The sequence below is a fragment of the Miniopterus natalensis genome, chromosome 15 (assembly GCF_054644295.1).
Source record: "Miniopterus natalensis isolate mMinNat1 chromosome 15, mMinNat1.hap1, whole genome shotgun sequence".
NCBI lineage: Eukaryota > Metazoa > Chordata > Mammalia > Chiroptera > Miniopteridae > Miniopterus > Miniopterus natalensis.
The window spans coordinates 4,865,187-4,890,414 of NC_142095.1; the positions used below are offsets into that span (position 1 = coordinate 4,865,187).

The 25,228-nt window shown below is 60.1% G+C and overlaps 1 protein-coding gene across 2 annotated transcripts; it reads right to left on the reverse strand.

The window, feature by feature from the left end:
* Positions 1–4,783: 4,783 nt before the first annotated feature.
* Positions 4,784–24,497, reverse strand: PTH1R (parathyroid hormone 1 receptor). 2 transcript variants are annotated; one of them, XM_087824800.1, is made up of 14 exons: positions 24,206–24,497; positions 14,057–14,159; positions 12,355–12,489; positions 10,581–10,691; positions 10,383–10,501; positions 10,152–10,246; positions 9,670–9,865; positions 9,040–9,193; positions 7,463–7,523; positions 7,055–7,121; positions 6,696–6,790; positions 5,890–6,031; positions 5,751–5,792; positions 4,784–5,280 (listed from the first exon to the last, which is right to left on the reverse strand). In XM_087824800.1, the coding sequence occupies exons 1-14, from the start codon at positions 24,278–24,280 to the stop codon at positions 4,906–4,908; spliced, it is 1,770 nt and encodes a 589-aa protein (XP_087680926.1). In that variant the 5' UTR covers positions 24,281–24,497; the 3' UTR covers positions 4,784–4,905. The 2 variants fall into 2 exon arrangements, with proteins under 2 accessions (XP_087680926.1, XP_087680927.1); XM_087824801.1 differs by having other exon boundaries at positions 5,072–5,280; positions 5,890–6,027; positions 24,206–24,496.
* Positions 24,498–25,228: the final 731 nt, after the last annotated feature.

The following is a 25,228-nucleotide window of genomic DNA, read 5'->3' on the forward strand; positions in this document are numbered from 1 at the left end:
CCCCCCAGGCCAGGCCTGAGCATTTGTTGGCTCTCAAGGTGCCTATTGTTGACCCAGAGGCCATCCAGGTGGTATGTGTGTGGGGTGGGGGTGGGGTCTCACCCACCAGGTGGGCCTGGATGGACAGAAGTGGGCAATTCATAGAGTGGAGTGGGTGTGTGTGCTGGGTCCTTGGGCTGCTTCCCTCCTTGGTGCAGGCCTAGCCTTGGGGCCTCTGGGCCTCGGGTGCCATGGGCTGGGCAGGGGTGTCTGGGCTGAGTTTCCCAGCCAGCCTGCCCCTTCTCTATGTATTTACTGGTTTTCTTTAAATGTTCCCATTACTCAGGCCTCTTGTGGGCACTGAGACAGAAATAAATCCCGCAAGGCAGCCCAGCCAGAAGCCGGGAATCTGATTCCCCCTCAAAGGCCGGAAGAGGCCCCTGGGCAGAGCATGCCAGACCACAGTGGCCCACACACTCCACACGGTCACGACTGCAGCCATGCACCCTCATGCACACACGTGCACATGCATGCATTCGTGCATGTATACCCCCCGGACAACCACATTGCACATGCAGACACTCACATGCCCCCCTCCCAGATTTGCCTGATGCACACACACGTTCAGGCACTCAGGGATTGACCTTAGTACACATTCACTTACCTGTACACACCCCAATGCAGACTGAACTCATGCACACATGTACTACCCCCCACACACATAACACACACTCATGCACACACTCTGGGGTCACACAGTCATCCCGAAGGCCCTGCTGAGCGAGACAGCAGCGAGTCTGTGGCAGGAGGGAGCATGAGGCCACCCTGTGCCTCTCCAGAGGAGAGTGGCCTCATGGGAACACAAGCTTAAGGCTGCCAGGGCTTCTGAATTTTTAAGAGAAACTGGAAAGCTGAATTTTTATGTGAAATATCCTGATTTTTAAATGTTGGCTCAAGATGTTGAAAATACTGTGAGGGCCAAACCAAACATGTCTCCGGGCCAAATTCCACCCACAGGCGGCGTTCTCAGACCACGGGTCCACATAGACACACACACAAACACACACACATATATGCAGACATACATGCAAATACACAAATAGACACCAGAAGACACGTGCAGATATATACAGTTACATATACAAACATAAAAAACAGATACAGGGACTGACACACAATACAAATAGACAACAGACAGCTAGGGCACATATACGAACAGATAGACCCACCCACAAATATGTACACACATACAAATACACAAATCCATACAAACACACATAACAAACAGCACATCCCTCTCTCACTGATGTGGGTGAGCATGTTGGGGGTAGGTAGCCTGACAGTGTAGCATTGGGGCAGGGCCAGGGCATCATGGTTCACACCCGGCTGCCCCCTCACAGGCTGGAACAGGAAAGGGGTGCTGGGGCAGAGGGTCCCTGGGAGGGACAGGTTGTCTCGGGTTAACTGCTGAGCATAGCGTGGGGAGTGGCGAGGAGCAGGTGGAGGGCCTTTTTGCCAGGGTCTGGGAGAGTTTGGGCCACAGGTTCTGAAGCTCTGGGAAGGGATGGTGTAGGCCTGGAATCCAGTCTTTGCCTCCCAGACCCTGGCCCCTTTCCTGACCCCCAGCCCTTGGATGGGAGGAGCTACACAATCCACACCCCCCACCTTCTGGCCCCTCCACCGGCATGACAGGCAGAGGAAGGAGGGCCCCAGGTCTGCTCAAGGGAAGGGTAAAGGCCTTGTCCAGGCCACCAAAACCCAGGCTGGGGACCCCTGGGGAGCAGGGTGGGATACTGAGGTCACACAGGCCAGGAGACCTGGACAGGGGCCTGACCTCAGAGGAGAAGCTGAGGCTCAGAGAGAGAAGGCTGCTTGGCCAGGATCACACAGCACACACACGGAGCCAGCCAGGACCCAGGCCCCTGCCTGGCTCCGGAGTCCCCCCTCCTCTGCCCAAGGCTTGTTTCAGTTGGCCATGGTTGCCTGGGGCTGGCATCTTCTCCCGAGCTGGCTGAGAAGGCATTGGGAACAGGCGGCTGGACCCACCCCAGCCTGTGTGCCCAGCAAGCCCCACTCCTGCCCCCTCTTGCCTGGTGTCCCCACAGCCAGACATGTCTTCTAACAACCAAGCCTGAGCCAGGACCACGGGCAGGTCCACGTCCCTTCACAACCTCAGAGCAGCGCCGTGTTCTCTCAGACCCCTGGGCAGGGTCATGTCCCTTTCAAACTCGGTCCCCTTTGCCCTCCGTTTTCTCTCCTACCACATCCTCAGGGTGAGGGCTGAAGTGTGTGGCCTATCCCGCCTGCCCACTCTGGGTGGACGTGTGGAGCCCAGCTCAGTTCTAGAACGGCTTGCAGGTTGAGGGTGGGCAGAGCCATCTCTTCGATGACCCTGGACCCCCCAGACCCCACACTGAGCTGGGAGCTATGGACTCGCCCAGCCTGCCCTGAAGCCTGGCCTGGGTTCCAGGGCCCCCAGAAGGGTGCATTCCTTCTAAGGGTCTTCAGAGGTCCCTGTCCCAGCCTGGGCTAATGGGAGATAGGCCCAAGACAGGTAGGAGCTGGAGGCCACCTTCCTAGCCTGACTTGGAGTCTGGGGCAGCCCCTGAGGTGCCCGGACACCACGGCTGAGGTGACTGAGGAGTCGGGGTCTCTGGGCGCCCTCCTCCCTGCCCGCCTTCGGCCGCCGACTTGCTGGTGTTTACGTGTTCCCTGCGGCTTGGCTGGGCTGTGAGGCCTTGACGGGAGAAGTGACCACCTGGCTCCGGCCCCTGCTCCAGGCAAACAGGGTCCTGACTGCCCGCCAGGCCCATGAGGGCTCCCACTTCCTCTGCCAACACCTGGATGGCCTGGGTGAGGCTCAGGGGCTGGAGTGGGGAGGCCGGCCCTGGCCCAGGGGGTGCGGGTCTAAGGGGGGAGACCTGGTCCTGGCCTAGGGGCTTGGATGTGGTGAGAGGTCCTGTCCAGTCCCAGGGAGAAATGGTGCCTAGTCTAAAGGGGGAGGCCCAGCCTCGTCCTGGGTTCACGTATCCTGAGGAGGGAGGGCCGGCCTTCATCAGGGAGGCATCCAGTTGGATTTGGAAGGCCTGGCCCTGCCTGGGGACACTTAGTCCAAAGGAGCAGCACAGCCCTATCTCAGGGTCCATCTGAAGGGAAGGCGGCAGTAAGTCTGAGGAGGAAGCATAGCACCATCCTGTGGGTGCCCAGTCTGAGGGGAAGGCACAGCTCTGTCCTAGGGGTGCCCAGTGGAATGTTTTAGGGTGAGTGGGCCTCCTGGACTTGACTTCAGAAGCCTCCAGAGGGTCTGAGCTGGAAGATGGGCCCTGGGGCCCAGCCAGCTGGGAGGCTCAGTCACTGCCTGTGGGGTGGATGGATCAGTTGCCCTGAAGGCCCAGTGGTCTGGAGGTCCCGTGGCTCTGAGCCTGGGGAGGGTGCTGGGAGGGGTTTGGGGTCTGTCCTGCATGAATCTCCTTCCCCCAGCCGGTGCCTCATCCAGGGTCCTCCCTGACAGCACCCCCCCCTTCTCCCTACCGGGCAACCTGCGTCCCCTGACCCTGTGACCTCCATATTCCAGTGGGGACTCTAAGGGGAACTCCAGGACTTCCAGCATCCATGGGCAGCCCTGCTGCTCAGCTTGGCTCAGTGGCCCTTCCGGTCCAGCCCTGTGCCCCTCGCACCATCTCGAGCAAGTCACACCACGTGGAACTCCAGGGGTGCACCAGGCTTCTGGACAGTTGTTTGCCCTGCCCACCATCTGGAAGGTCAGGCGGGGCTAGGCCTGATGCTGCTCAGATTGTGCCCATGCCACCCACCGTGGTCCTGGCCTCATGACCCCTCGCCTAGCCCATAGCGAGGGGGTGTTGGAGGTGGGGAGCACTTCCTGGACACCGAGTCCATGGAGAACAGGACAGTCTGAACTGGAGATGATGGGAGGGAGGGCCAGGCTGGGGCCGCAGCTTGTGCAGAGGCCCAGAGGTGGGCCTCCTTCAGGTCCTAGGAAGAAGCCCAGTCTGGCCAGAGCACAGGATTGCAGCTGGGCCAAGGAAGGCCTCTGCCATTCTAGGACCCAAGACTGGGCTGGGCTAGGCTGGGCAGGGGCCGAGGAAGGTGGGGATGCTTAGTGACCGTCTCAGGTCCATAGTGAGTGGCGGAGTCCTGCAGATTCCCACCAGCCAGCCCCCTGAGCTCAGACCCCTGGCTCCCCGGCAGTTCCTGAGCCAGAGTAGAGACCCTGGCCGACCTTCCAGTGGATGGCCCTGGCACTCCCCCTGTACCTCCTGTCTGGTCACTAGAGATGTGTCAGATCCAGGCTGAGGGATGGGGTTCTATGTGGAGGGCTCCCTGAGTGTCCTAGCCTCCAAGGGGCACAGCATGGTCACTGGACAGGCCAGAAGGGCCTGTAGCAGGGCCTCAGTTTTGGGGTGTGTGGCCAGGAACCCGAAGGATCTGTTGTCAGCCCTGGGTAGACAGTGACTGGGGGTTAGGTGGGGAGTTGGCTTAGGGGAGCCTGGGACAAAGGCAGCCTGGATGGGGTACAGCCAAGGTGGCAGAGAAAGGCTGGGATCCACTCCTGCATGTGCCTCCTGGGTCACTGTGTGACAGCAAACGAGCTTCCCTAACCCCAGACAGTGTGCCTCTCCCAGGCCCTTTCTGCTGGGCAGTGCCCTGACCCCAGTGACTGGCCCACAGTTGCTAGACCCCCTCCAGAGGGGACACTCCAGGACTCCCCCACCGCTCCCAGCCCCACCCCTCCTGCAGTGACTGAGTCCCCAGCTCAGGCCACAGGAAGCCACACACTGCTTCCTTTTCCTTTTTTTTCTTTCTTGTTTCGTCCCCCCAGCCCAGCCATGAGCGGGCAGCCACCAACCATCTGTCTCTCGGTCCATTTATCTGCCCTAGGTCCATATGTCCAGCCCTTGGGTCCCATCACATGACTGTCTCCCACTCCTCCTGCAACACGGCGGGGGGCTGCTCTGGCCCAGAGGCCTCATCCAGCCCCGAGCAGGAGCCGTTGAGGAAGCCGTTATCCTTGGAAGTGGCCGCAGCTGGTGGTGTGGTCTGGAGGGCCGGGGCCGCTGGCTTGGTGTGGCTGGGCAGCTGGGGGTGGCCGTTGGTGGTGGCAGCGGGCAGCAGGCGGGGGCTGAGGGGCAGGCCGAGCCCTGCGCGGGAGCCTATGTTGGTCACACTTGTGTGAGACACCATGGGGCCGTAGCTGTAGCTGCTGCTCCCGCTGCGTGCCTTGCGCTTGAAATCCAGTGCCAGCGTCCAGCGGCTCCAGGACTTCTTGATCTCAGCCTGCACCTGGGGTGGCAGGAGCAGGGCAGCCATCAGGTGTGCCCCTGACCCCTCTGCCACCCATCACCCCAACCCCAGCAGTGTCCCCATTCCTGCTCCTACGACACTCGGCACTGGGTGGAGACAGAGGCAGGGGGGTATTGCTGGAAAATTCCAAGACCGAGTAAAACCCCATCGTGCTCAGAACGTGGTGTCAGGCTGCAGGCAGTTGACACACCCAGAATTTACACGGCTCAGATGGCTCCAAGGGTGGCTGAGTCGTTCATCTGGATTACAGAGAACTCAGCCGTGGGGCTGGGAAGACACTGGGGTGTGCCAGAGATTGATGAGCCCACAAATCCTAGCACGAAGCCTGAGCCTGAATCATCTGGAAAGATTTCTCTGCCTTCAGAATGTTCTTGGAAGAACAAGACTTGGGGAACCCCCTGGCGCTTTTGTGTTCTCCCTGTCTCGCCCCACTGCAGTCCTCTGCTTACCTCGCCATTGCAGAAACAGTATATGATGGCGACAAAAAATCCCTGTGGAAAGAGGCATGGGGTCAGGGCCCAGGGCCCAGAGCCCGTGTCTGGAGAGGGGAAGCAGCGCCCCACCCCCAGCCAGGCCAGCGCTGCGCACCTGGAAGGAGTTGAAGAGCATCTCGTAGTGCATCTGGACTTGCCAGAGCGTCCCTGAGACCTCAGTGTACGGCGTGGCCATGAAGACGATGTAGTGGACGCCAAAGAGCGGCATGAGCACCAGTGTGGATTTGAGCAGCTTCCTGGGCCAGCAGGGAAGGCAGGTCAGGGCTGCGCCACCTCCCCCTGGACAGGCTCACTGCCACCCCTTCACTCCCACCCTGCCAGCCCTGGGCTCCAGACGCCACTAAGGGGCCTGAAGCTCTGGCCACCAGCAGAGGACAAGCCAATTCACCTAGGAAAACACTTAGTTGTCTCAGCAAAGTGTTCCTAGGGCGCCTTGGTTCTGAGGTGTCCTGAGTGGACCATAAATTATACAGTCCCCTGCTGCAGGGCCCTCTGCACCTGCTTAGCCCTCTGCTGGCACTTGTCACTCCCCCACCCCCCACCTCACCTCACAGCTCATCTGCACCTTCTCCAGGCCACACTGCCCACCTGTCCCTCAGACTCCCTGTGGCCAGCTCTTTGAGGAGAGGTCTGTGTTTGTCCTGCCCTTGCAACGCCCCCCCAGCTCTAGTGCGGCACCTGGCACCTGAGAAGCCCCAGATGGCTTTGGGGAGTCCCCAGGGCCTGCAGAGGCCAGGAGAGAGTCCGTCACTTTGGGGTGGGGCCAGCCAGGGAGTCAGGAGGCGGGTCCTTCCCTTGAAACAGGCTCAGTCTCGGAGCCTCCGTCTTTGCTTTTGTACAAGGCGCTGCGCTTGGATAACCTCCGAACTCTGAAGAGCGTGGGCATGGTGGGGTGCTCACCGGTACTGCTGCCGAGTGTCACACCGGCCGGCGTTGGTCTCCCGCAGCTTGGTAGCCAGCACCCGCACGATGTTGATGAACAGGATGAAGTTGAGCTGTGGGAGTGAGGGACGGCTGAGTCTCCACGTCCCAGCCGGGCGGGGGCAAGGATGCCAGGCGCCGCCCCGCTCTGCCGCTGCACCTCCAGGGGGCTCCACGGGCCCTCGGTTTCCCCGTCTGGACCGGGATGGGGATCAGCTGCTTCTCAGGCCTTGTGGCTCTGACCCTGGGGTCCAGGGAAGCTTCTACAGGTCCCTGCCAGGGGCTAATTACTGGGTTCTGTGACCCCCACCCCCAGCCCCGGGGCCAGCCCTGCTCACCACAATGGAGGCCAGGATGGGCACCTGGATGATCCACTTCTTGTTCCCGGAGCTTAAGTCCCAGCACCTGGGGGAGATTGAGGCATCAGCTCTCACCCCCTTCGTTCCCACCCAGAGCCTGCCCACAGAGAGAGGTCCCAGGGCTGGTCTTCTCTGAAATTAGTTCTTGAGGAGACAGGACAGGGTGTGTTGGGTGTGGCCAAACTTGAGGCCACCCTCAGTCTTCTTTTGAGATAGCCTCTCATAACCCTGAGGGCGGTACCTGGCTCCAAGCCATACTGAAAATTCCTGAAGCTAGGGCCACTCAGGGCCAGGGTACAGGAGGCCCCTGACATACTTCACGGAGGAAGAGGGTACCAGGGCTGTTTCTGGCCTGTTACTCGGGCCCCCTTCTCCACTTGGACCTACCCGGTGTTGGCCAGGGTAGCTCTCACACTGACCCACACAGCCACGAAGATGGCGGGCAGACCTGCGTGCACAGAGGGGACAGTGTGAGGGACTGCAGATGCTATTCAGAATGTCTCTCCTCACCCCACCATGCCAGTCCCATTCCGCTCATCCCTGATGACCCCCAGCTTACCCCATTTCTGTCCCCGGCCCCCCTCACCCTGGGCAATAAGCTGCTGGGTGACAGAGCAGGTGCTTCCCTGCTGCCCCAGCAGCCTCCTCTCAGGGCTCAGGGCCCGTTCAGCCCTCTCCCCCATCTTGATTCTGCATCTCACACCCACACAATCCCACCTGTGGGGCACGTGGTGAAACGTGAAACTTATCAGAAACAGCCGGTCCAGGCTATTCCTCCTCCCCTCCCCTGAAGGGCACTGCTCTGGGATGGGGGTTTCCTGTGGCGGAGGGAGCCTCTTGCCAGCATTTTTCTGTCCCAGCACGGCCCCCACCCCCGCCCCACTTTAAAAGGTCCTAGCCACCACGGATGAGGCTGGATGGACGGAGAGCTGTCATTTTAGCTGGGTAACGGGCCACAGGGGAACCTTGGTGTGCCCAGGCCAAAGCCAGCTCAGATGGCACATGGTACCTCTGGGTGAGCTCTGACTCTAGAAGGGGAGCCCAGGTCCCCACCCTCCATCCCCCTCACACTTCATTCTAGGCCTGAGTACCTCTGGGAGGGGGAGGGAGTGACCTGGGTTTATGATGAGAAAAGAGCTGTGACATTCCCGTGCCACAGTCACAAAGTTCCCTGTGCTCTCCATTGGTGCGGCCCCCCCCCCACCCCAGACACTGTCTAGCCCCAGAGCCTGCCTCAATTCCTTGGGCCAGGCCTAGGTCTCCCCCAACTCTGGGGCTTGCCATGGGTGAGGCCAAGTTAGGGTGTGTGCCAAGGAGAGGGAGACTGTGGCTGTTGATCTGAGGGCCTCTGGGTGCTGAGAACTGAGAGGGCTCGAGCCACCAGACCTACCCCTCTGCAGTCTGGCCAGTTGCCCAGAGCCCAGCCAAGCTCTGGAGCTGCCAACAATAATGGACAATTATCAGTAACTTGATCCTGGAGCCCAAGGGGGAGGAGAGCAGAGCCCCAGCTACCCATTCTGCAGAGGGGCTGCACAAGCCCGGATGAAGCTGAGAGCCGGGACCACAGACCCTGTGGGCAGCTCCACACAGCGAGGGGACTGGTGTTCACAGTCATGGTTCAGGGGGGGAGGGTCCCAGATCCCAACTCCAGCTCCAGGTTGACCTCTGACCCAAGATCCCACTCTGATCCTAAGCTGAATCTTGACCTGAGAGTTCTCTCCCCCTCTCCTGGGCTGAACCCCAACTCCAGGCTGAGCCTATTCCAGGTGAACCCTACCCAGCCAAGCTGTTCCCTGAGCCTGGGATGAGGTCAGAGTCACAGAAGGGTGTGCAGGCTGCCCACCTGCTGCCCCACATCCAGGGCAGGATATGCTGTGTGGGTGCCTTAGCCTCAGGGGTGCCCTCTGGCCCTGTCACCCATGGTCCCACACTGCCTGCTGCTCCCGGCCCCTCCGCCTGCATACCCCAGCCGAAGGCTGTGAAGCCCCACAGGTACTTCTTCTCAGAGAAGAAGGCCATGAAGATGAGGCTGTGTAGGTACAGCCCCTCCACCAGGATCCAGTAGTAGTTGGTGGCCAGGAAGTAAAGGAAGAAGGTCACGGCCACCCGGCAGCCAGCCTAGGGGACAGCTGCTGTTAGCCAGAGGGTAGGGCCTGCGTCTGGGGAGCGGGGTCCGAGTGGAGAGGGAGTGGGTGGCAGAGGGGGGAGAGGACAAGTGGTGCTAGTGAAGCCCCCAGGAAGGGGTGGCTCTGGTCCAGGCCCCCGACCAAGGGGAGGGGCCGGGGATGCAGTCGGGGCAGGAGGGCTCGAGACAGTGGCAGAGGGCAAGGTGAAGAAGTGGGTGGTTGGCGGGCACAGGGCTGAGGCTCGAGTGCTGCCGGGAGTGGGGGACACTCACAAAGCCCCCGGCGGTAGGGGCTGGAAGCCCGGCCGGCGGGTGAGCGGCCTGAAGCCCGCGCTGGCAGCAGACAGGCAGGGGCGGGGGCCTGGGTGGGAGCGCGGGGCGCGGCCGGGCGGGCTCCCGCGAGGCGGGCGGCGGCGTGGGCCCCGGGCGTGGGCGGCGTGGGCTGCAGGGGGGCGGGGGGCGCACTCACGTAGCCGGCGGCGGCGGCGGCGGGCGGCGGGGGCGCCTGGGCGATGGCGCGCAGCTCTTCCTCCGTGAGGCGCTCGGCCTCGTCGAGGGCGGAGCCCGAGTAGAGCACCGCGTCCTTGACGAAGATGCTCACGGCGCGAAGCATGAAGGACAGGAACAGGTGCATGTGGATGTAGTTGCGTGTGCAGTGCAGCCGCCTGCGGGGCGCGGCACCGCCGTGGGTGGGGGCACCCGGCCCGGGTGGGGGCACGGCGACGGGAAAGGACGCCCCGCCCCCAGCCCCCGCTCACCTACACTCGCCCCGCCCACTCCCATTCGCCCCGCCCACCGCGTCCTCCGCCCACCCCAGCCCCGCCCCTCTGCTCGCCCCGCCCACCGCAGCTCCTCCGCTCTGCTCGCCCCGCCCACCGCTGCTCGCCCCGCCCACCGCTGCTCGCCCCACCCCTCTGCTCGCCCCGCCCCTCGCGCCGCCCCGCCCCCCACCTGAAGTAGGCCAGGATGAGCACAGCCACGGTGAGGGAGGCCAGCGAGACGGAGTAGCCCACGGTGTAGATCATGCCCAGGCGGTCAAACACCTCCTGCGCAGGTGGGGAGACACCAGGGTAAGGGGCAGGGGCCAGGTGAAGGTCGCTGGAGAAGTCAGGCCTAGGTCAGGGGTCACCCAGGGTGCGGGGTCGCCGCATCCGGGCCAGGCTGGGGACGGGGAAGGCTCACCCGCTCCCGGGTCTCGTTGGTCAGGAACTTGACGCACTCGCTGTAGTTGGCCCAGGTCCGGTTGTGCCCCGGCACCAGCTCCCAGCTGCCATTGCGGTCACAGCGACGGTAGGCATGGCCTGCAGGTCCGTGGGAGGGTCAGGGCGACCTCCAACCCTGGTCTGCCCGCGGACCCCACCCTCTTCCAGCCTGCCTTACCTTTGTGATTGAAGTCGTAGATGTAGTCCGGACAGGGCACGGCCACCACCTCGCCTGGTGCCCCCAGCGGCCAGCACAGGATGTGGTCCCACTCGGGCAGGCAGGGGCGCCCTGTGCCCACAGAGACAGACAGGGTGGAGATAGATACCAGTCAGGTCCATGCTTAGTGACCCAGAGGGGTGAATACACCTTGGTCACCGGGTCCCTCAGGGACAGCTGCACCCCAGGACTGGAGAGCTCAGGCCTGGAGTGCTTTGGGGAGACTGTACTGAGCTCTTACTCCCTACTGTGCTGGGCAGCCACCTGGCCTCATAGAACTCACTGCAGCCCCTGTATGCAGCGGCCCTGAGGCTGGCAGAGGCCAAGAGAGGTGAGTGATTTGCACAGGTCAGATAGCCCAAGCCCTGCCCCTCAAGTGCTTGGCCCCTGGCAAGGCCTCTCTTTTTTCTCTCTGCTCTTGGTCCCACCTTCCAGGCATCCCTGGAGAAGGGCAAGTTTCCCGACTAACTCCCTCAGCTGAGAATGCTTCCTATGCGACCCTTCCCTGGGGACCATTGACAGGAGGCAGGTCTAACTTCCAATGCCAGCTGGACTCCCAAAGAGCGGCTGACCTCATGTGGGTGCCCACCCTCTTTGTACTTCAGTTTCTTCACTGGGAAGTTGGCATTGACCATATCAGCCCTGCTCCCACCACCATCCAAGGCCCGCCTGGAGCACCTGCTGTGAGACTCCAGCAGCAGACAGACGGACACTTGGACACTCGTTGGGGAGAGGTAATCTAAGTGCTCATTATGGATTCCAGGCAGGGTGACACATTCCATTGTGGGGCTCCTCTGTGCTATGTGACCTCGGAGGGTCCTCAGTTTCTGAATCTTCCACTCTCTGCCCCCCAGCTCTCTTCTTTTCTCCTGTGCGGCTCCAGCCACAGGACTCTCCAGCCACTCTGGAAGGCTGCCTGGATGGCTGGACCCACCCCAGCTTGGTGAAAGGCTCTCTGTCCTGGGCACCATATCCCCAGCCCCGCCTGGCCAGGCCCACAATTCCCTCTGGTCCCTGGGGAGCCACAGGGTGACCACAGCCTCCCAGATGTGGCCCATCTGGAATCTGCTGCCCACCCAGCCGGTTCAAACCGGCCCTGTGGCTACAGCTTGGGCTCTGCGTTTGTCTCTTCTTACCTCCCTGGGGGACAATGCAACCCTGCCCCTCCCTCCCTCTCTTCTTTTCTCCCCTCTTTGTCCCACTGTCTCCAGCTCCACTCTCCTCTCCGTAGTCTCTTATGCCCACCTCACTGTGTCTTGGTGCACCCTCCTCCAATATACTCAGTCCCAGTCCCTGTCCCAGTCCCGGTCTGAACCTCCTGGTCCCCTTTCTGTCTCTCCCTGCCTCTTTATCTCAGTCTCTCTCTCTCTGTGTCCCTGGGTCTTTCCCAGTCTCTCCCTGCCTCTGTACCCTTCTCTGCCCCCTCGTCTCCCAGCTTCTCCATCACCTCTCTCCATGGAAGGGTCTGTAGCCCTCGGTCCTCCCCACCCCTGGAATGGTGCAGGGCAAATTCTCTGCCCACATCTCCTGGGGGCTGAGCCCATCAGCTTGCTTGCTTCTTCTGCCCCTTGCCCCCTTGGCTATGTCTCCTCACAGCCCCTCCCCTGCTTTCCTGGGAGAGGCAGCACCCTCTGCTTTTCCACGAGCGCCCAGGAGCCTGAGCTCACGGGAAGGGGACAGGGCAGTGGGGCCGGCGGCCTGAGACGGCCAGCCTCCGATGGAAGCGTGGACCTACCTTGGCGCCTGCTGCCAGTGGGAGCCTCTTTGTCTTCCTCAGATTCAGGGTAGAGCTTCCCGGATGCCTTCTCTTTCCTGGGCTTCCCTGATGTGGACGCAGATGCCCATCCTTTGTCCGATTCCATTATGTCAGCTGGAGAAATCAGGGCAGTTATGGTTGTCAGCTGTGCTACAGCAGGAGACCCAGGGCACCCTCCTGCCTCGCACTCCCTGGTTGTACAACGGGGGTCGTGCCCTGCCCTGCTGACACCCCAGCTGTTGGGAGAGCTGAGATGACAGATGAAGAAGTGCTTTACAAACTGTTAAATGCTTGCCAGGTGCAGAAGTAATCAAAGGGATGGAGACTATCAAAGAGGGTTCAAATGGGAGCCAACGCCATGCAGTGTGGGATAGACTAGAGGGTTAGGCCGTAAATGTGGGCAACACGTGGGTACAGGTGGCGGCCTCGGGCCCAGAGTGAGCCCACATCTCCTGCGAAGGCCCCACCAGGGGGCGCATGGCAAAAGCAGACATTAGCTGTGATGTCAACAGAGGTTACACAGTGAAAATGAAGCCCCGCCAGAGCACTGGGCAGGTCAAAAAGATGCTGGCGTGGAACAGCTGTGCCCGTTTCCCTGCCTGCACCCCTGGGCATCAGTAGGATGGGGGGAGCAGAATGGGGTGAAGTGGGAAGAGAGGGCTGGATCATGAACTGAGGGTATAGAAGGAGGTGCCTCCAGGCTCCCACAACTAGGAAGAAGGCTGGGTTCAGGACCCAGCATGAGGAGGGCCCATCTGACCCCCGAGACCCTGGTGTGACTGGGCAGAGGACTGGGGAGCCATGGGTGGGAATGATGTGGGTGAGAGACCCTGTGAATCCCTGTGAGTGTGAGAAAAGCCTGTGTGCTGCACAGTTGTGTTCGATCTGGTCCTGGGTGTGCCCCAGCATCCTCCCCTGCGGTCTCAGGGCCAGCTCAGGCAGGACGCTGCTCTGGTCAGCCAGTCATTCTGGGCCTGGATTTCTTCCAGGAAGATGAGATTAACCAGGCAGATGTCAGAGGCCTGGATGGGTGCTAATGAGGCCCCATCTCCACTTCTAGGAAATGGACTCAAGATAAAAACCAGCTTGAGAAGAGGGCGGGAGCTGTGAAGTTTGGAAAGCACCCCTCCCACCTTCACCAAGGCAGGGGTCCCACGGAGATGCTGTGCTGGTGGGAGGGTCAAGCACCCTCCCCCGGATGGTGACCATGACTGAAAGGATCATAGATACCCATCTCTAGCCCTCTGTGCTCCTCCCCACCTAGCCCCATGGACCCTCACTTCTCCTGACCTTGGACACTTCTGCCTTGCCCTCTGCCCAGTGGCCTCCCTCATCCTTCTGGACCTGCCCTGAATACCTCCTCTTCCAGGAAGCTGTCCCAGCCCACCCAGTGGGGTCTAGCACCCTAGTGTGTGTTCCTCACATATCTAAGTAGCTTGGGGGTGATTCAACTGTAGCTGCCCTCAAACCATCTAACCCCCACCCTGGGAGGGGAAGCTCAGGGCATTTCTGAGCCTGCTGACTTTGATCTGGCCAGGCCCACCCCACTTTTGGCCCTCACTTTGGCCTGGGCCCCCTTTATCTGAACCATCCTCCCCTGAGGCCAGTTGGTCCCCAGACTGGGCTCCCACCTTTCTCTGGCGCCTCCCCCTCCTGATCCCGCCCCCCGATCCGCCCCCACCTGGCCTCTGCTGGACTTCTCTGAGCCGCTTCTCGCATTGGGCCTGGGCGCGGTGCAGCAGGAAGATCTGCTCCTCTTTGGTCATGACGTCATCTGCATCCACCTGCCAAGTCGAAGGTGAGACCGTCGGGGCAGGGCAGCAGCAGGTCCCACAACCATCCCAACTTCCCTGAGGGACTGACGCCCCCCTTCCAAAGGCCCTTACTCTGGGATGCTCCAAGGGGTACTGGCTGCCTTACCAGAAGAAAAAGGGGGGAGGGAGGTTGTCCCCTGCTGCCCGCTAGTAAACCCGAGTTGCAGCCACTATTCTCTGCCCAATCTGTTTCCCAGGGGGCATGGGAAGGGATGGGATGTCCCAGGATGGGTCCTCACAGGACCCGGCAGCCTTTGGGAACCTGGGTGGGAGTGACCGTGGATAGAGAATGCTGAGTTCAGGGAGAAAAAAAACAGTCCTGAATTCCTTCAAGTCCTAGCACACTGGGGGACCTTGGGAGTCACCAGTTTCCATCCTGACCCTCTCCCCAGTGAACAGTGAGGGCCTCAGCCCTCCCACCCTTGCATTCCGGAGGGAGACGGCGGAGGGAGTGCTGGCAGCGGTCCGGCTAGGCGGGGCACTCCGGTGCAGCCTGTGGGTGGAAGTCACCCCCATCCCCACATCCCACTGCCTCTGGAAGCTGCTTCCCTGCAAGCAGACCTCTTTCCAATAATGCAGTCAGGCCTTTGCTCCCGCTGTTCCGTCTGCCTGGACTTTCCACCCACAGGGCCTCACCAGCACTGCTTTAAGGAAGGGAACAGGAGCATCTTGGGGCCCGGGTGGGGTGTCACCCCAAGCCTCGGTTCCCGACTTAGGTTGGGAAGGAGTCAGAGGGTGAAGGCAGCATGCTGCCCTGGGAACGGCTCAGTGTGCCCAACCCAGGAGGGAGACCCCCAAGAGGTTAGTGCATTCCCTGAGACACCCCCCGGGACAAGGATATGTCCCCCAGGAACAGGGCTGTGTCCCCTCAGACATCCCAAGGCCAGCTGTGTCCCTTCAGTCTGAGTGGAGCTTTGCCGGGCGGGAGAACCAGCTGGAGGCAGGGGAGGAAGGAGGCGGGCGGGGGAAGGGGCGGCACCCGTGGGTGGGGGCTGGCTGGCTGGCTGGGGTGGGTCAAGGAGCCGGGCTGCAGGGAGAAGTTAATTGACCGAGTCTCTTGGTGGCAGCAGTAAGGGCTTCCAGGGCCAAGGAGTCTCCAATTGGCTCTGCCGGCCTTGGGTTCTGCTGGTTTCACTTAGCAGAGGCGGCTTTGCGCGTGCGCGAGTGGCCCGGTATGTGCACTGGTGTGTGCCCGTCCCTGTGCATTCTCACACGGGGATTGTCCAGCATGCATATGTGGAACCCGAGCCAGAGGTGTCTGGGAACATGCATGTGTGTGTGCATGTGCTCTGGGCAAAGGACTGCGAGTGCACCTTTACCGTGTGTGATGGCTGCTCGTGGGGGTGTCTGTGGGTGTCCGTGCTTCTGCGTGTCTCCGGAGTCTGAGTTGGACACTGAGATCTCAGCTGAACCCCCTGCCTATGGCCCCCAGGAAGGGCTGGAGCAGTTCTGTGTGTGCTTGCTGCTGTCCTCCACCCGCCAGCTATGGGGGGAGGGTAGCTACAGGGGAATGGGCTTGAGGGAGGACAACTCAGGCCTGCCCTAATCCAGGGGCTCCAAGGCTAACCTGAGTTCTCTGTGCCTCTGCTATTGGGGGTCCAGGCTGCTGAGGGGTCTGGCCCCTGTGTAGCTGCCTGGCCTCCCCCACCCCATCATAGCACCCCTTCACTACCATTTCCTTTGTTGCAACTCATACTTCCATCACTAACCACCACCACCACAAACTGTTATCACCTTGACCAACACCACCACCACCACCAGCACCAGCATGAGCACTACTAGTACTATCAGTATAACCACTACTACCACCACCACGAGCACTACTAGTAATATCAGTATAACCACCACCACCACCACAAGCACCTAACTACTAGTAATATCAGTATAACCACCACTACCAGCAGCACCATCACAGCTGGTAGAACCTCATTACCCTCCCCACCATCAGTGCTATTTCCACCAGCTCCACCAGCACCATCAGCGCCATCACCAATATTGCCACCAGCCCCCTAATCACTGTCAGCGCCGCCTCTGCCATAGTCTTACCCTTACCCCGGCACTCCCCACACTCCCTTGCTCGTTCCCCCTTTCCCTTCTGCCCACCTCCCTCTCTCAAGACAAACAGCTAATGCACCGCATTCTTCCAGCTCCTGGGGAGCTCCTGGGTGACTGACCGAGGCTTCCACCAGTCCCTAAAGATGGGCACACCAGCCCTCTCAACAGACACACTGGCCCACTGATGTGGGCCAAAGCTGATGGCCTAGACTGAAGGCCCTCAGTCATGGGCTGGAGTGCTGGTTTGGCAGACTGACAGGTGTGCTGACTGGGTGATGACCAGGAACTGGCCCAAGGTGTCTGCTCAGCTTCCGCCCATTGCTGTTGGCTTCATCTGGGAACGCCCAGGAGAGGGGGAAGTGTGTGCTTCCAGCCCCCCACAGCCCCCAAACTCCTTCATTCATCCACCGGGTCAGTGCCCCCACCTCTGGCCTCCCTGTCCTGAACGACTCATTTCTGTCACCCAATCATGGCAAAACGGCCATTGTAGCAGGAGGAACTCAAGCCTGAATCAAGGAAGCACCTTCCCAAGGAGAGGAGGGCGGATGCATACCGGGTGCAGCCCCCCTGCCTGGAATGCCCCCGTCACCCCTCCCTCCAGCTGCACCCTCTCTGCATCCAGGCGGTTCTGCCACCAGCACTGGGGCTTGAATCCTGCCTTCACCATGACAGCCTTTGTGTCTCTGGAGAAGTTGCTTAATCCTTGCGCTACCTGTAAAATCAGGGTAACAGGGCTGTTGTGAGGCTTAAATGAGGTACAGCAAGTCCTCACTTAACATCTTCGATGGGTTCTGAGACTTTAAGCGAAGTGAAGTATAATGAAACCAGTTTTACCATCAGCTAATTAAGAGTTGAGTTCCTATGGCACCTCATCAACGTCGTAATCACATTCTTCAAGGACCTGCTGCATCCCACGAAGAGCTGGGCAGCACTGGGGCCCAGGAGAAGCTGGTTGCTATTGTTACTGTCAGCAGCAGTAGCACCAAGTCATGGCGATGGGCCCCCTCCTGCCGGGTGCCATGGGTGCCCCCAAGCCGGAGACCCAGAGTGGCAGAGGGAGATGATCTGGGTAGATGTCTGAGTGCAGAGGGCCACAGTGAGGGGCAGGTAGGAGGGTGGGACTCCGAGGACTGGGAAGAGGCAAGAAGGAGGGCCTGCTGGGTGCCTTGCAAGCTTTTGGGTGGAAGGACCGCCCAGTGACTCCTTGCATTTCTGGATCCACCCTGGACTCACTTGAAGATTCAAGGTCCCTGCTTGGGCTTGCAGGGTCAAGAGGGCCCCTCCTCTGACTGAGGCACCCTTATCTCCTGGGGGTGGTGGTGAGGATGCTGACAGCTCTGATTTTCCTCTTGGCCTGGCGACTCCGTCTGCTGCTCCCACCCCTCACCCCACGAGCCTGCCCCTGCAGGGTTCAGGTCTTCTTGGCCCAGTGCCTGGTGCAGAGGACTCAGACTTGCAGCATCTTGGACCCAGCATCGTGGGTCTAGGCTTTCTGGGGCAAACACTGAGGACCCAGGGTTGGGTCATGCCCAGGGGTCAGTCAGTCCACACCCACCACTGATGGGACCACCCAACCCTGGTGCCAGGTGTCCCAAACCCCCCTCCCCCACATCCCTCCAGTGGTGGTGGGTTAGAGCTGACTTCCCCTGACCTAACCATCGCAGGGCTCGGCTTCAACATGCCCCCTGTAGCACACGTTCAGCCCAGCACGGAGCCTTCCTGTGTGCACGCGTGTGAGTGGTGTGCGGCCTGTGAACGTGCGGCGGTGGGGGCACGACCCGAACTTAGCCCGAAACTGGGGAAGGGGTTGAGAGGCAGCCAGGGAGCGCGGAGCTGGTGCTGCTGGAGCTCCAGGCAGGGGGCAGGTGGGGGCTGGAAGCCAACATGTTATTTACAAACACGGACGCTGCGTCCCAGGGAGAGAGTAGTGTGTGGTCAAGGGGCCCGGATGTGTTTCTCATTTCCTGAGCTCAGAAGCCTAGAGGAAGAGAAAGCCATCTGCTTACTGCCCCTCCCGCCGGGAGCAAGCAGCTCCTAGCCCAGCTCCCGAGACCACCCCACTGAGGATGGTGTTGGAGCAGGGGGTGGCAGCGAGGACTGTGAGGTGGCAACGTCAAGGCTGGGGATGGTGATGGAGGTGTGATGGTGACAGTGGTGGTGGACAGAGCCAGCTCCATGCCACTGACCAGATGAGAGCCACTCCTCTCAGTGCCTCTTCTAACTGCCAAATTCCACACATTTGCTGTCTGATCCCAGACAGGACTAAATTCTCCTTCTCCGGGCAAAACTATGGAGGAAATACAAGGGATCCTTCTTCCGCGGCTGACACCTCTGCCTCTGGGGAAGGTGCTTCTCCCGCTGCACAGCGGTAGCCTCGGGATGCCCTCTTGGGTCATCTCCTCCATCCCTCTGCCTGAGGTCAGCTTGGTCCCCTGGGGGGGAAGGCAGCTGTTGGCCTCTTGCTCACCTCTAGAGGTGGCAGATCACTTGGTGGTCATCCCTGGACGCGGCCAGTCTCTCCTGCCTTGCAGAAGCCCCTCTACCCGTTGGCACCAGCCACTGCTCCTGGACATTAGCCACACGTCCCTCACCTTCCACTACATCCCATCTTACAGACGGGGATACAGGTTGAGCGTCACTGTTAAAAAGAAGAGGGCCGGGCCAGGCTGGTGTAGCTCAATGGTTGAGCATCGACCCATGAACCAAGAGGTCACAGGTTCAATTCCCAGTCAGGGGCCACATGCCTGGGTTGTGGGCTGGATCCCCAGTAGGGGGCGTGCAGGAGGCAGCCGATGATCAATGCTTCTCTCTCTCTCTCCTTCTCCCTTCCTCCCTCTAAAGTGAAGAAAAACATATTTTAAAAGATGAAGAGGACCAGACTGGCACTGAGGTCTGCTTGACACAGAGGCTGCAACCCTAGAGGAGGGCGAGGCAGTAAGTCCCCAGCCACCTGGATCCTCTAGCTCCAGCCTCAGCGCCGGCTTTCCAGTCCTTCTGGATCGTGTCTTTTGCTGCACCGAGCAAGCGCCTCCACAGAGGTAATTCAGGGGTGGAGGCAGATATACAGGCGGTCAGATGGTGATGGTGCTGCCGGTGGCGGCTTGTGCTCAGCTCTAACTGCAGAGGACACTTGTGCCTCCAGAAAAGCCAGGAGAAAACCTTGGCAAACGGGAGACCCCCCTTGTGACCTCCTGGCCTTCCTGCACCTCTCCTCCAGGTTCCACTCCTGGGACCTGTGCTGGCACCCTCGACGTCTCTCATGCCAGCTGGCTAGGGACTGCCCCCACCCCTTGCTGCCCTCAGTCTGTCCGGCTGGCCCGAGCAGGCTGGGACGGGCTCCCTGCCGGGGACACTCCTGCCTGCCACCGCTGACAAGTGCGGACTTTTCCTCCCCCTTGCCAGGCCTTCCTGAACAGGCTGCCTGTGTTCGGGGCTGGGAGGGGCTGGGGGGAGGCACTGTGACGCCTCTCATCCTGGCCAGCGTGGATGCCTTCAGGCAGGCGGTGGGATGGAGACTGGATGGTGGAATTGGTGGCTAGGACAGGGTGGATCTTCAGCAGCGGCCTGTACCTGGGCTAGGGGACCAAGGCCCGGAAGCACGGTATGGCCTAACCTAGCCAGCCTGTCAGCAGAATAGGATCCTACCAGGTCTCCCCTCGGCGCGAGGCTGGTCCCAGAGTTGGGGGTCTCAAGGGTTTGGAGGTTTCCAGTTCTCTGAGAATCTGAGCAAAACTTTGCACCCTCTCCCAGTCACACTATATTTTGCAGAAAATTCAAGGGGTCTGCAAAAACTCCCACCACCACCTTTCTTTTTCCCGGGGACTCTCTCTCTCTCTGGCCTTCCTGATGTGGTGGCCGGACCAGGGAGTGTCCCCAGAAGGCCCACGACAGGAATCTGGGGGAGGCCGCTTGATGCCTCATTAAAACATTCCGAAGAAAACCCAAGTTCCCGAGGGCTCGGCCCCCTCCCCCTGCTCTGTCCACAGGCAGTCCCCAGAGTTGCGGCGGAGGGGGGAGAGTTTAAAGGGCAGGTGATATAAAAAGCTTCAACAAATCAATACGAAAAAGACAAATAACCCAGTAGAAAGATGGGTAATGGCTCTGAGCAAGCTCTTAGAAGATGGACCGTAAACCAGCGTCAAGTTCAAAAGCTCCCTGGTAATTGGCAAATTAAAATGACATGAGACACCACTTTCCACCTATCAGAATGGCCAAGGTGATGAAAAGAGCCCTCACACTACCATATGTGACAGAGTGGGGGAGACCCGCCTGCCCACTCCTGGGGCTGGGACTAACAACCCGCAGTGGCTTTCTAGAGCGCAGTTTGGCCACGTCTACGAAAATGACAAATGTGTATGTTCTCAGACCCAGCAGTGACAGAACCTTGAAATACCCCACTGCGAAATGGTCACACAGGGACACAAGAGGGCATTTCAAGGAGCTTCCCTCCCACCGTCTGGACCCTCTCTCTCTCTCTCTCTCTCTCTCTCTCTCTCTCTCTCTCACACACACACACACACACACACACACACACACACACGAAAAGTAGGAGGAAACTATGTACATGTGCATTCCTGGGAACTGCTGCCCGAATCCCAGGTTTGGGAATACTATGCGGCATTAAAAAAAGGAGGTTTACATTTACTGACTCGAAGGTCTCCAAGGTGCACCTGTAAGTAGAAAAATGCATGTGGCTGAGCCCTATCTACAAACTGATAACCTTTATTTAAAAACAAACAGAAAACAGTAGAACAAAACTATCTGCTTGGTAGGTACAAAAAAGCACCTTTGAAAACTCACAGAAAAAGGTCCGGAGTAAACAAGGATGAAGTTTGTTTAACCTGTATTATCAGACTCTTTTATAAAAAAGAACATTTTCAAGTGTTAGTTATGAAGTTAAAACTAAAAAAATGAACGTAAAAAGTCCAGGATTTTATTTTTTAAAAAAAGAAAGGAAGAAAAAGAAAGCCCAGAGTGGACCTGGGGCTCTCCTACCAGCACATGTCCTCACCCTGCTTTGGAGGAAGCAGCTCAGTGCCGGACGGAGCCTGAAGACCTTGGTTCAAATCCCACCTCTGCGGAAGACCCACTGTGGGCACCTCAAGGTCCTTGCCCATAGAACGGGTGGGTGAATGGATGGTGTGAGAAGACACTGGTATCGGTTTCTAGCTCAGAATCTGGGGACAGCCTGGTTCCCTCTTGTGTCTAAAAGTGAGCCCTGTGGCAGAGCTGCCGCTGGAGCAGGCTAGGAGGGGTCCCCTGCACCCCCCCCCCCACAGTTCCTCCTGAGTCTGACTCTGAGGTGACATCTCTACACTTAAAGCCAGTCCCCTACAATGACCTTCAGCCTCTCCTCCTGCAGTTTCTCCTTCTCTTGTCCCTAGGATGAGGCATCCCCAAGGATAAGACCACCCCTTGGCCCCCTACTGACAATCTGCAGGCCCATCCCTCCCTTCAAACTTCACTCCACCTGACCCCCCCACCTCGCAGTCACTCTTCCCTGTAAGGTACAAAATGGACCAGCTGGGTCTGGCCACAGCCAAGTGTGCTCCCAGTGGGGCGCTTTTTAGTCCCCCAGCAATGAGATCCTTGGAGACGTGAGCCTGGTCCTGGGGGCTGGCTGGGCAGGCAGCACCCAGGTTTGGTGACAGAGGCTATTAGCTGAGCAGGTGGGCTTGGTGGGCACAAGCGCAGATCTGGGTGGGAGAGGCAGTGCCTGGATTCAGGAGAGGGAGCTGGCAGGCCTTCAGTCTCTTGCCGGCTCCTGCTGAGCCCAGGGGACCCAGAGGGTGTTGGGTGGCACTCGGACCATATCCTCTGGCCCTGAAGCCACAAAGGGTCCAGTGCATTCACAGCCTGAGAGTCCAGCTGCAGATGCCCCACAAGGTCCTGAAGCTCAGCCGTGGGCCAGAGCTAAGCCAGGCAAATTCTCTGCATGTGCCTCAGTTTCCCTAGAAACCAGTGTAGTGCCTTGGGGGACACATTATCCTCTACCTCATAGAGGCACAGTGTTTGGCACTTGGTTGGCATGCAATAAATAATGGTCATAATGGTTGCATGAGTCAGGTCAGTTAAAAAGTCAGGACAATATCAGAACCTTTCTCAGAGGCGGTTGGAAGGATAAGCTAGTTGCTGTTGTAAAGCGTTTAGGACAGTGTCTGGCAAGTAGATAGCGCTAAAGAGCATTTATTAAACAGAAGTAAGAAACTAACAAACCTGGGTGCAAATGTGTCCACCAATGCACACACACGCAAGCACAACTATGCTCCTCCAAGTCATGTGCGGACCCACAGCTTCGGACACACGTGTGCTCATACATGGACTCAAGAAACACACACAGACCCAGAGAACGCCATGCCGAGCCCCACAGAGCCCTGCTCTGACACACAGATATACTCACAAGACACCCGAGCCTATCACCCTGTCTATCCCTCCACAGTCATGTACACACATGTGCACACGGACAGTGCTGGCTGGTTCTGCACAGTGGCTGTGCTCACACACCCTGGAGGGGTCCTGGGAAAGGTGCGCCTGGCCCAAGAGGGGGACGAGGAGATGGCTGTGGGCCCTGGCATTCACCGGGGTTCGCCTCTGAACCTCCGTTTCCCTGTCTACAAGTCCTCATGGGCATGTCTCTGACTTTGGGAAGCCAGAGTGGGGCATGGGCACTGATGAATGAGGCATGCTGAAGTCCGCAGCAGAGGAGAGCCTTGGAGCAGGATTCTTAGGCAAATGTTTCTTTCTTGCTGTCTTTTTACAGATGGGAAAACTGAGGTGTGAAGGACAGCCCAAGGTTACACAGGCACTGGGCAGAACTGGAGGAATCCAGAGGTACTGCCTTCCCCTTGGGGCTCTGCCTGGGTGGGGAGCCGGTCAGGAGGAGGCTGCTGCCTGCCTGTCTTTCTAGAAGGCAAATGCCCTCACCTGGGGTGCGGGGGCTGGGGGCAGCAGGGGCCTTGAAGTCAAACACACAGGCAGATGGCCTCCTCAGCAACGGGCTGGCCCCCTGGGACAGGGCTGGGGTGGGATCTGACTGACTTTCCTGGAAAAGGCCCCCGAACCCTGGCCCGGAATGAGGAGGGTGCCGCTCGTCCATGTCTCCACCTCTCAGCCTCTGCCAGTGTTTCCCTGTTTTTCTTTGCTATTCTTGGTCTATCTATTCCTCCTGCTCTGGGGAGCAATCATCCCCACCCCCTTTTGTCTCTGTCTCTTCGCTCTCTCTTCTCATCTCCCATTCTGTCTTTTCTGCTCCCTCTGGTCCCCTCTTGGCCTCTGCTCTCAGAAGGGTACGGATGGGGTCCCCCATCTTCCCAGAGTGTTTCTCCTGTAGAAATGTTCTGTAAGGTTAGTCTCCTTTAGGGGACTCCATCCCTGCTCCATGCCACACCACACCCGCCTCCCCGGGCAAACAGCTTCCACTCTGGATAAAGCTGGGCATGAGTGCATGTGTGTGTGCATGCCCGGGATCCTGAGAGCTGGAGGGTCCCCTAAATCCTACCCCCTGCCTGGGCAATTCTGACCTCAGACCCAGAGGCCTGTGTCCTGGGTTGCAAACAAAACTTGCAGAAAACGGAGGCCCCCAGAGCAAAGTCTGCACCACATCAGGGCCAAAGCCCAGTCTTCTGCCAGATCACGCTGTCATCTTTGAGGGAGACGCAACCAGAGCACTGGTGCTCACAGAAGAGGAAGATAGGGGATCCCCAACCACAGATTTCCAGACCTGGGACCCCAAACCCAGGCTTCAGAAACAGGGAGAACTTAAGGAGGCATCTGGAACCCAGAACTCAGCCACCCCAGAGACAGCAGGGCACCGAGGATCCGGGGTCAGAGGGAACCCCCATCCATCTAAAGTTCACATGACTCGGAGAACCCACGACTCTGCGCCCTGGACACCCCTCCTCTCCCCAGGGACCCCAAGAGCAAGCCCGCAGCCTGTCCTGGAGTGCGGGCCAGGGACTTACCAGAGCGTACGCGGAGCTGAGCACCGGGCAGCAGAGCAGGAGCGCCAGGCCGGGCGCGATCCGGGCGGCCCCCATCACCACCGCCTAGGGCCCCGTCCCTCGGGGCAGCCGCCGCCGCCGGCCCTGGTGACGGTGGTGGGGTACAGAGCTGCGTCAGGCCGGGCTGCCCCGCCCACGCCCGGGCCTAAGAGACCCCGGCGGCCCGGCGGCCCGAGGCCCCGGGGCCCGACGCGGGGCCCATGCGCCGAGGGCGAGCGAGCGAGCGCAGAGCAGAGCGGAGGGAGGAGGCAGGGAGGCGGCCGGGGGCCGGGCGGCGGCGGGCGGGCGCCGAGCGCTGCGGAGCTGCCCGTCTGCCTCGGAGCGCAGAAATCACATCCATATGGCCGGGCCCCCCGCCCCCGGCCCGCCCCCCGCCCTCCCCTCCCGCGCCGCCTTTTCTTTTTCTTTTGGGGAACTGGGAGCTGTGGCTTCGCCCCACGCCCAGTGGGGGAGGGGTCGGGGGAGGGGTTGGGGTCCGGGTCCGCGGGGGGCGCACGGGCTGTTATTTTTAGCTCGGCGGCGAGCGCGGGGGGGCGGGGCGGGGGGCGCGTTTCGAGCCGCTCGGGCGCGCTGCTTGGGGACGTGAGCCCAACTCTGCAACGACCCTGAAACCTTCGGTGGTCCGGCCGCCTGCTCCTAGCTCCTCCACCCCCTCAGGTCCCCATCCCGCGCACCGCCGCCTCCGGCACCCCCTCCCTGTCCCCGGCCGGAGCCCCGCCTGCGCCCGCGCCGTTGGGGCGCGCTCGCGGCCAGGACGCTCGGTCCGTCTGTCTGTCAGTGTGTCTCTAGCTCCCCCGGCCTTGGCCTCCGTTCTTCCAGCAGCCCCGAGCTCCGTTTCGGTCACTCCCCGGCTCCCTCCTTCCCCTCCCCCCTTCTCTCTCTACGAAAACATTTGCAAGTTTCCAAAAAAGCCACGGAGCCGAGAGGCTCGGGGCTGGCGGCTCCACGGGGCTCCGAGGAGGCGCCGCCGCCTGACACCGAAAC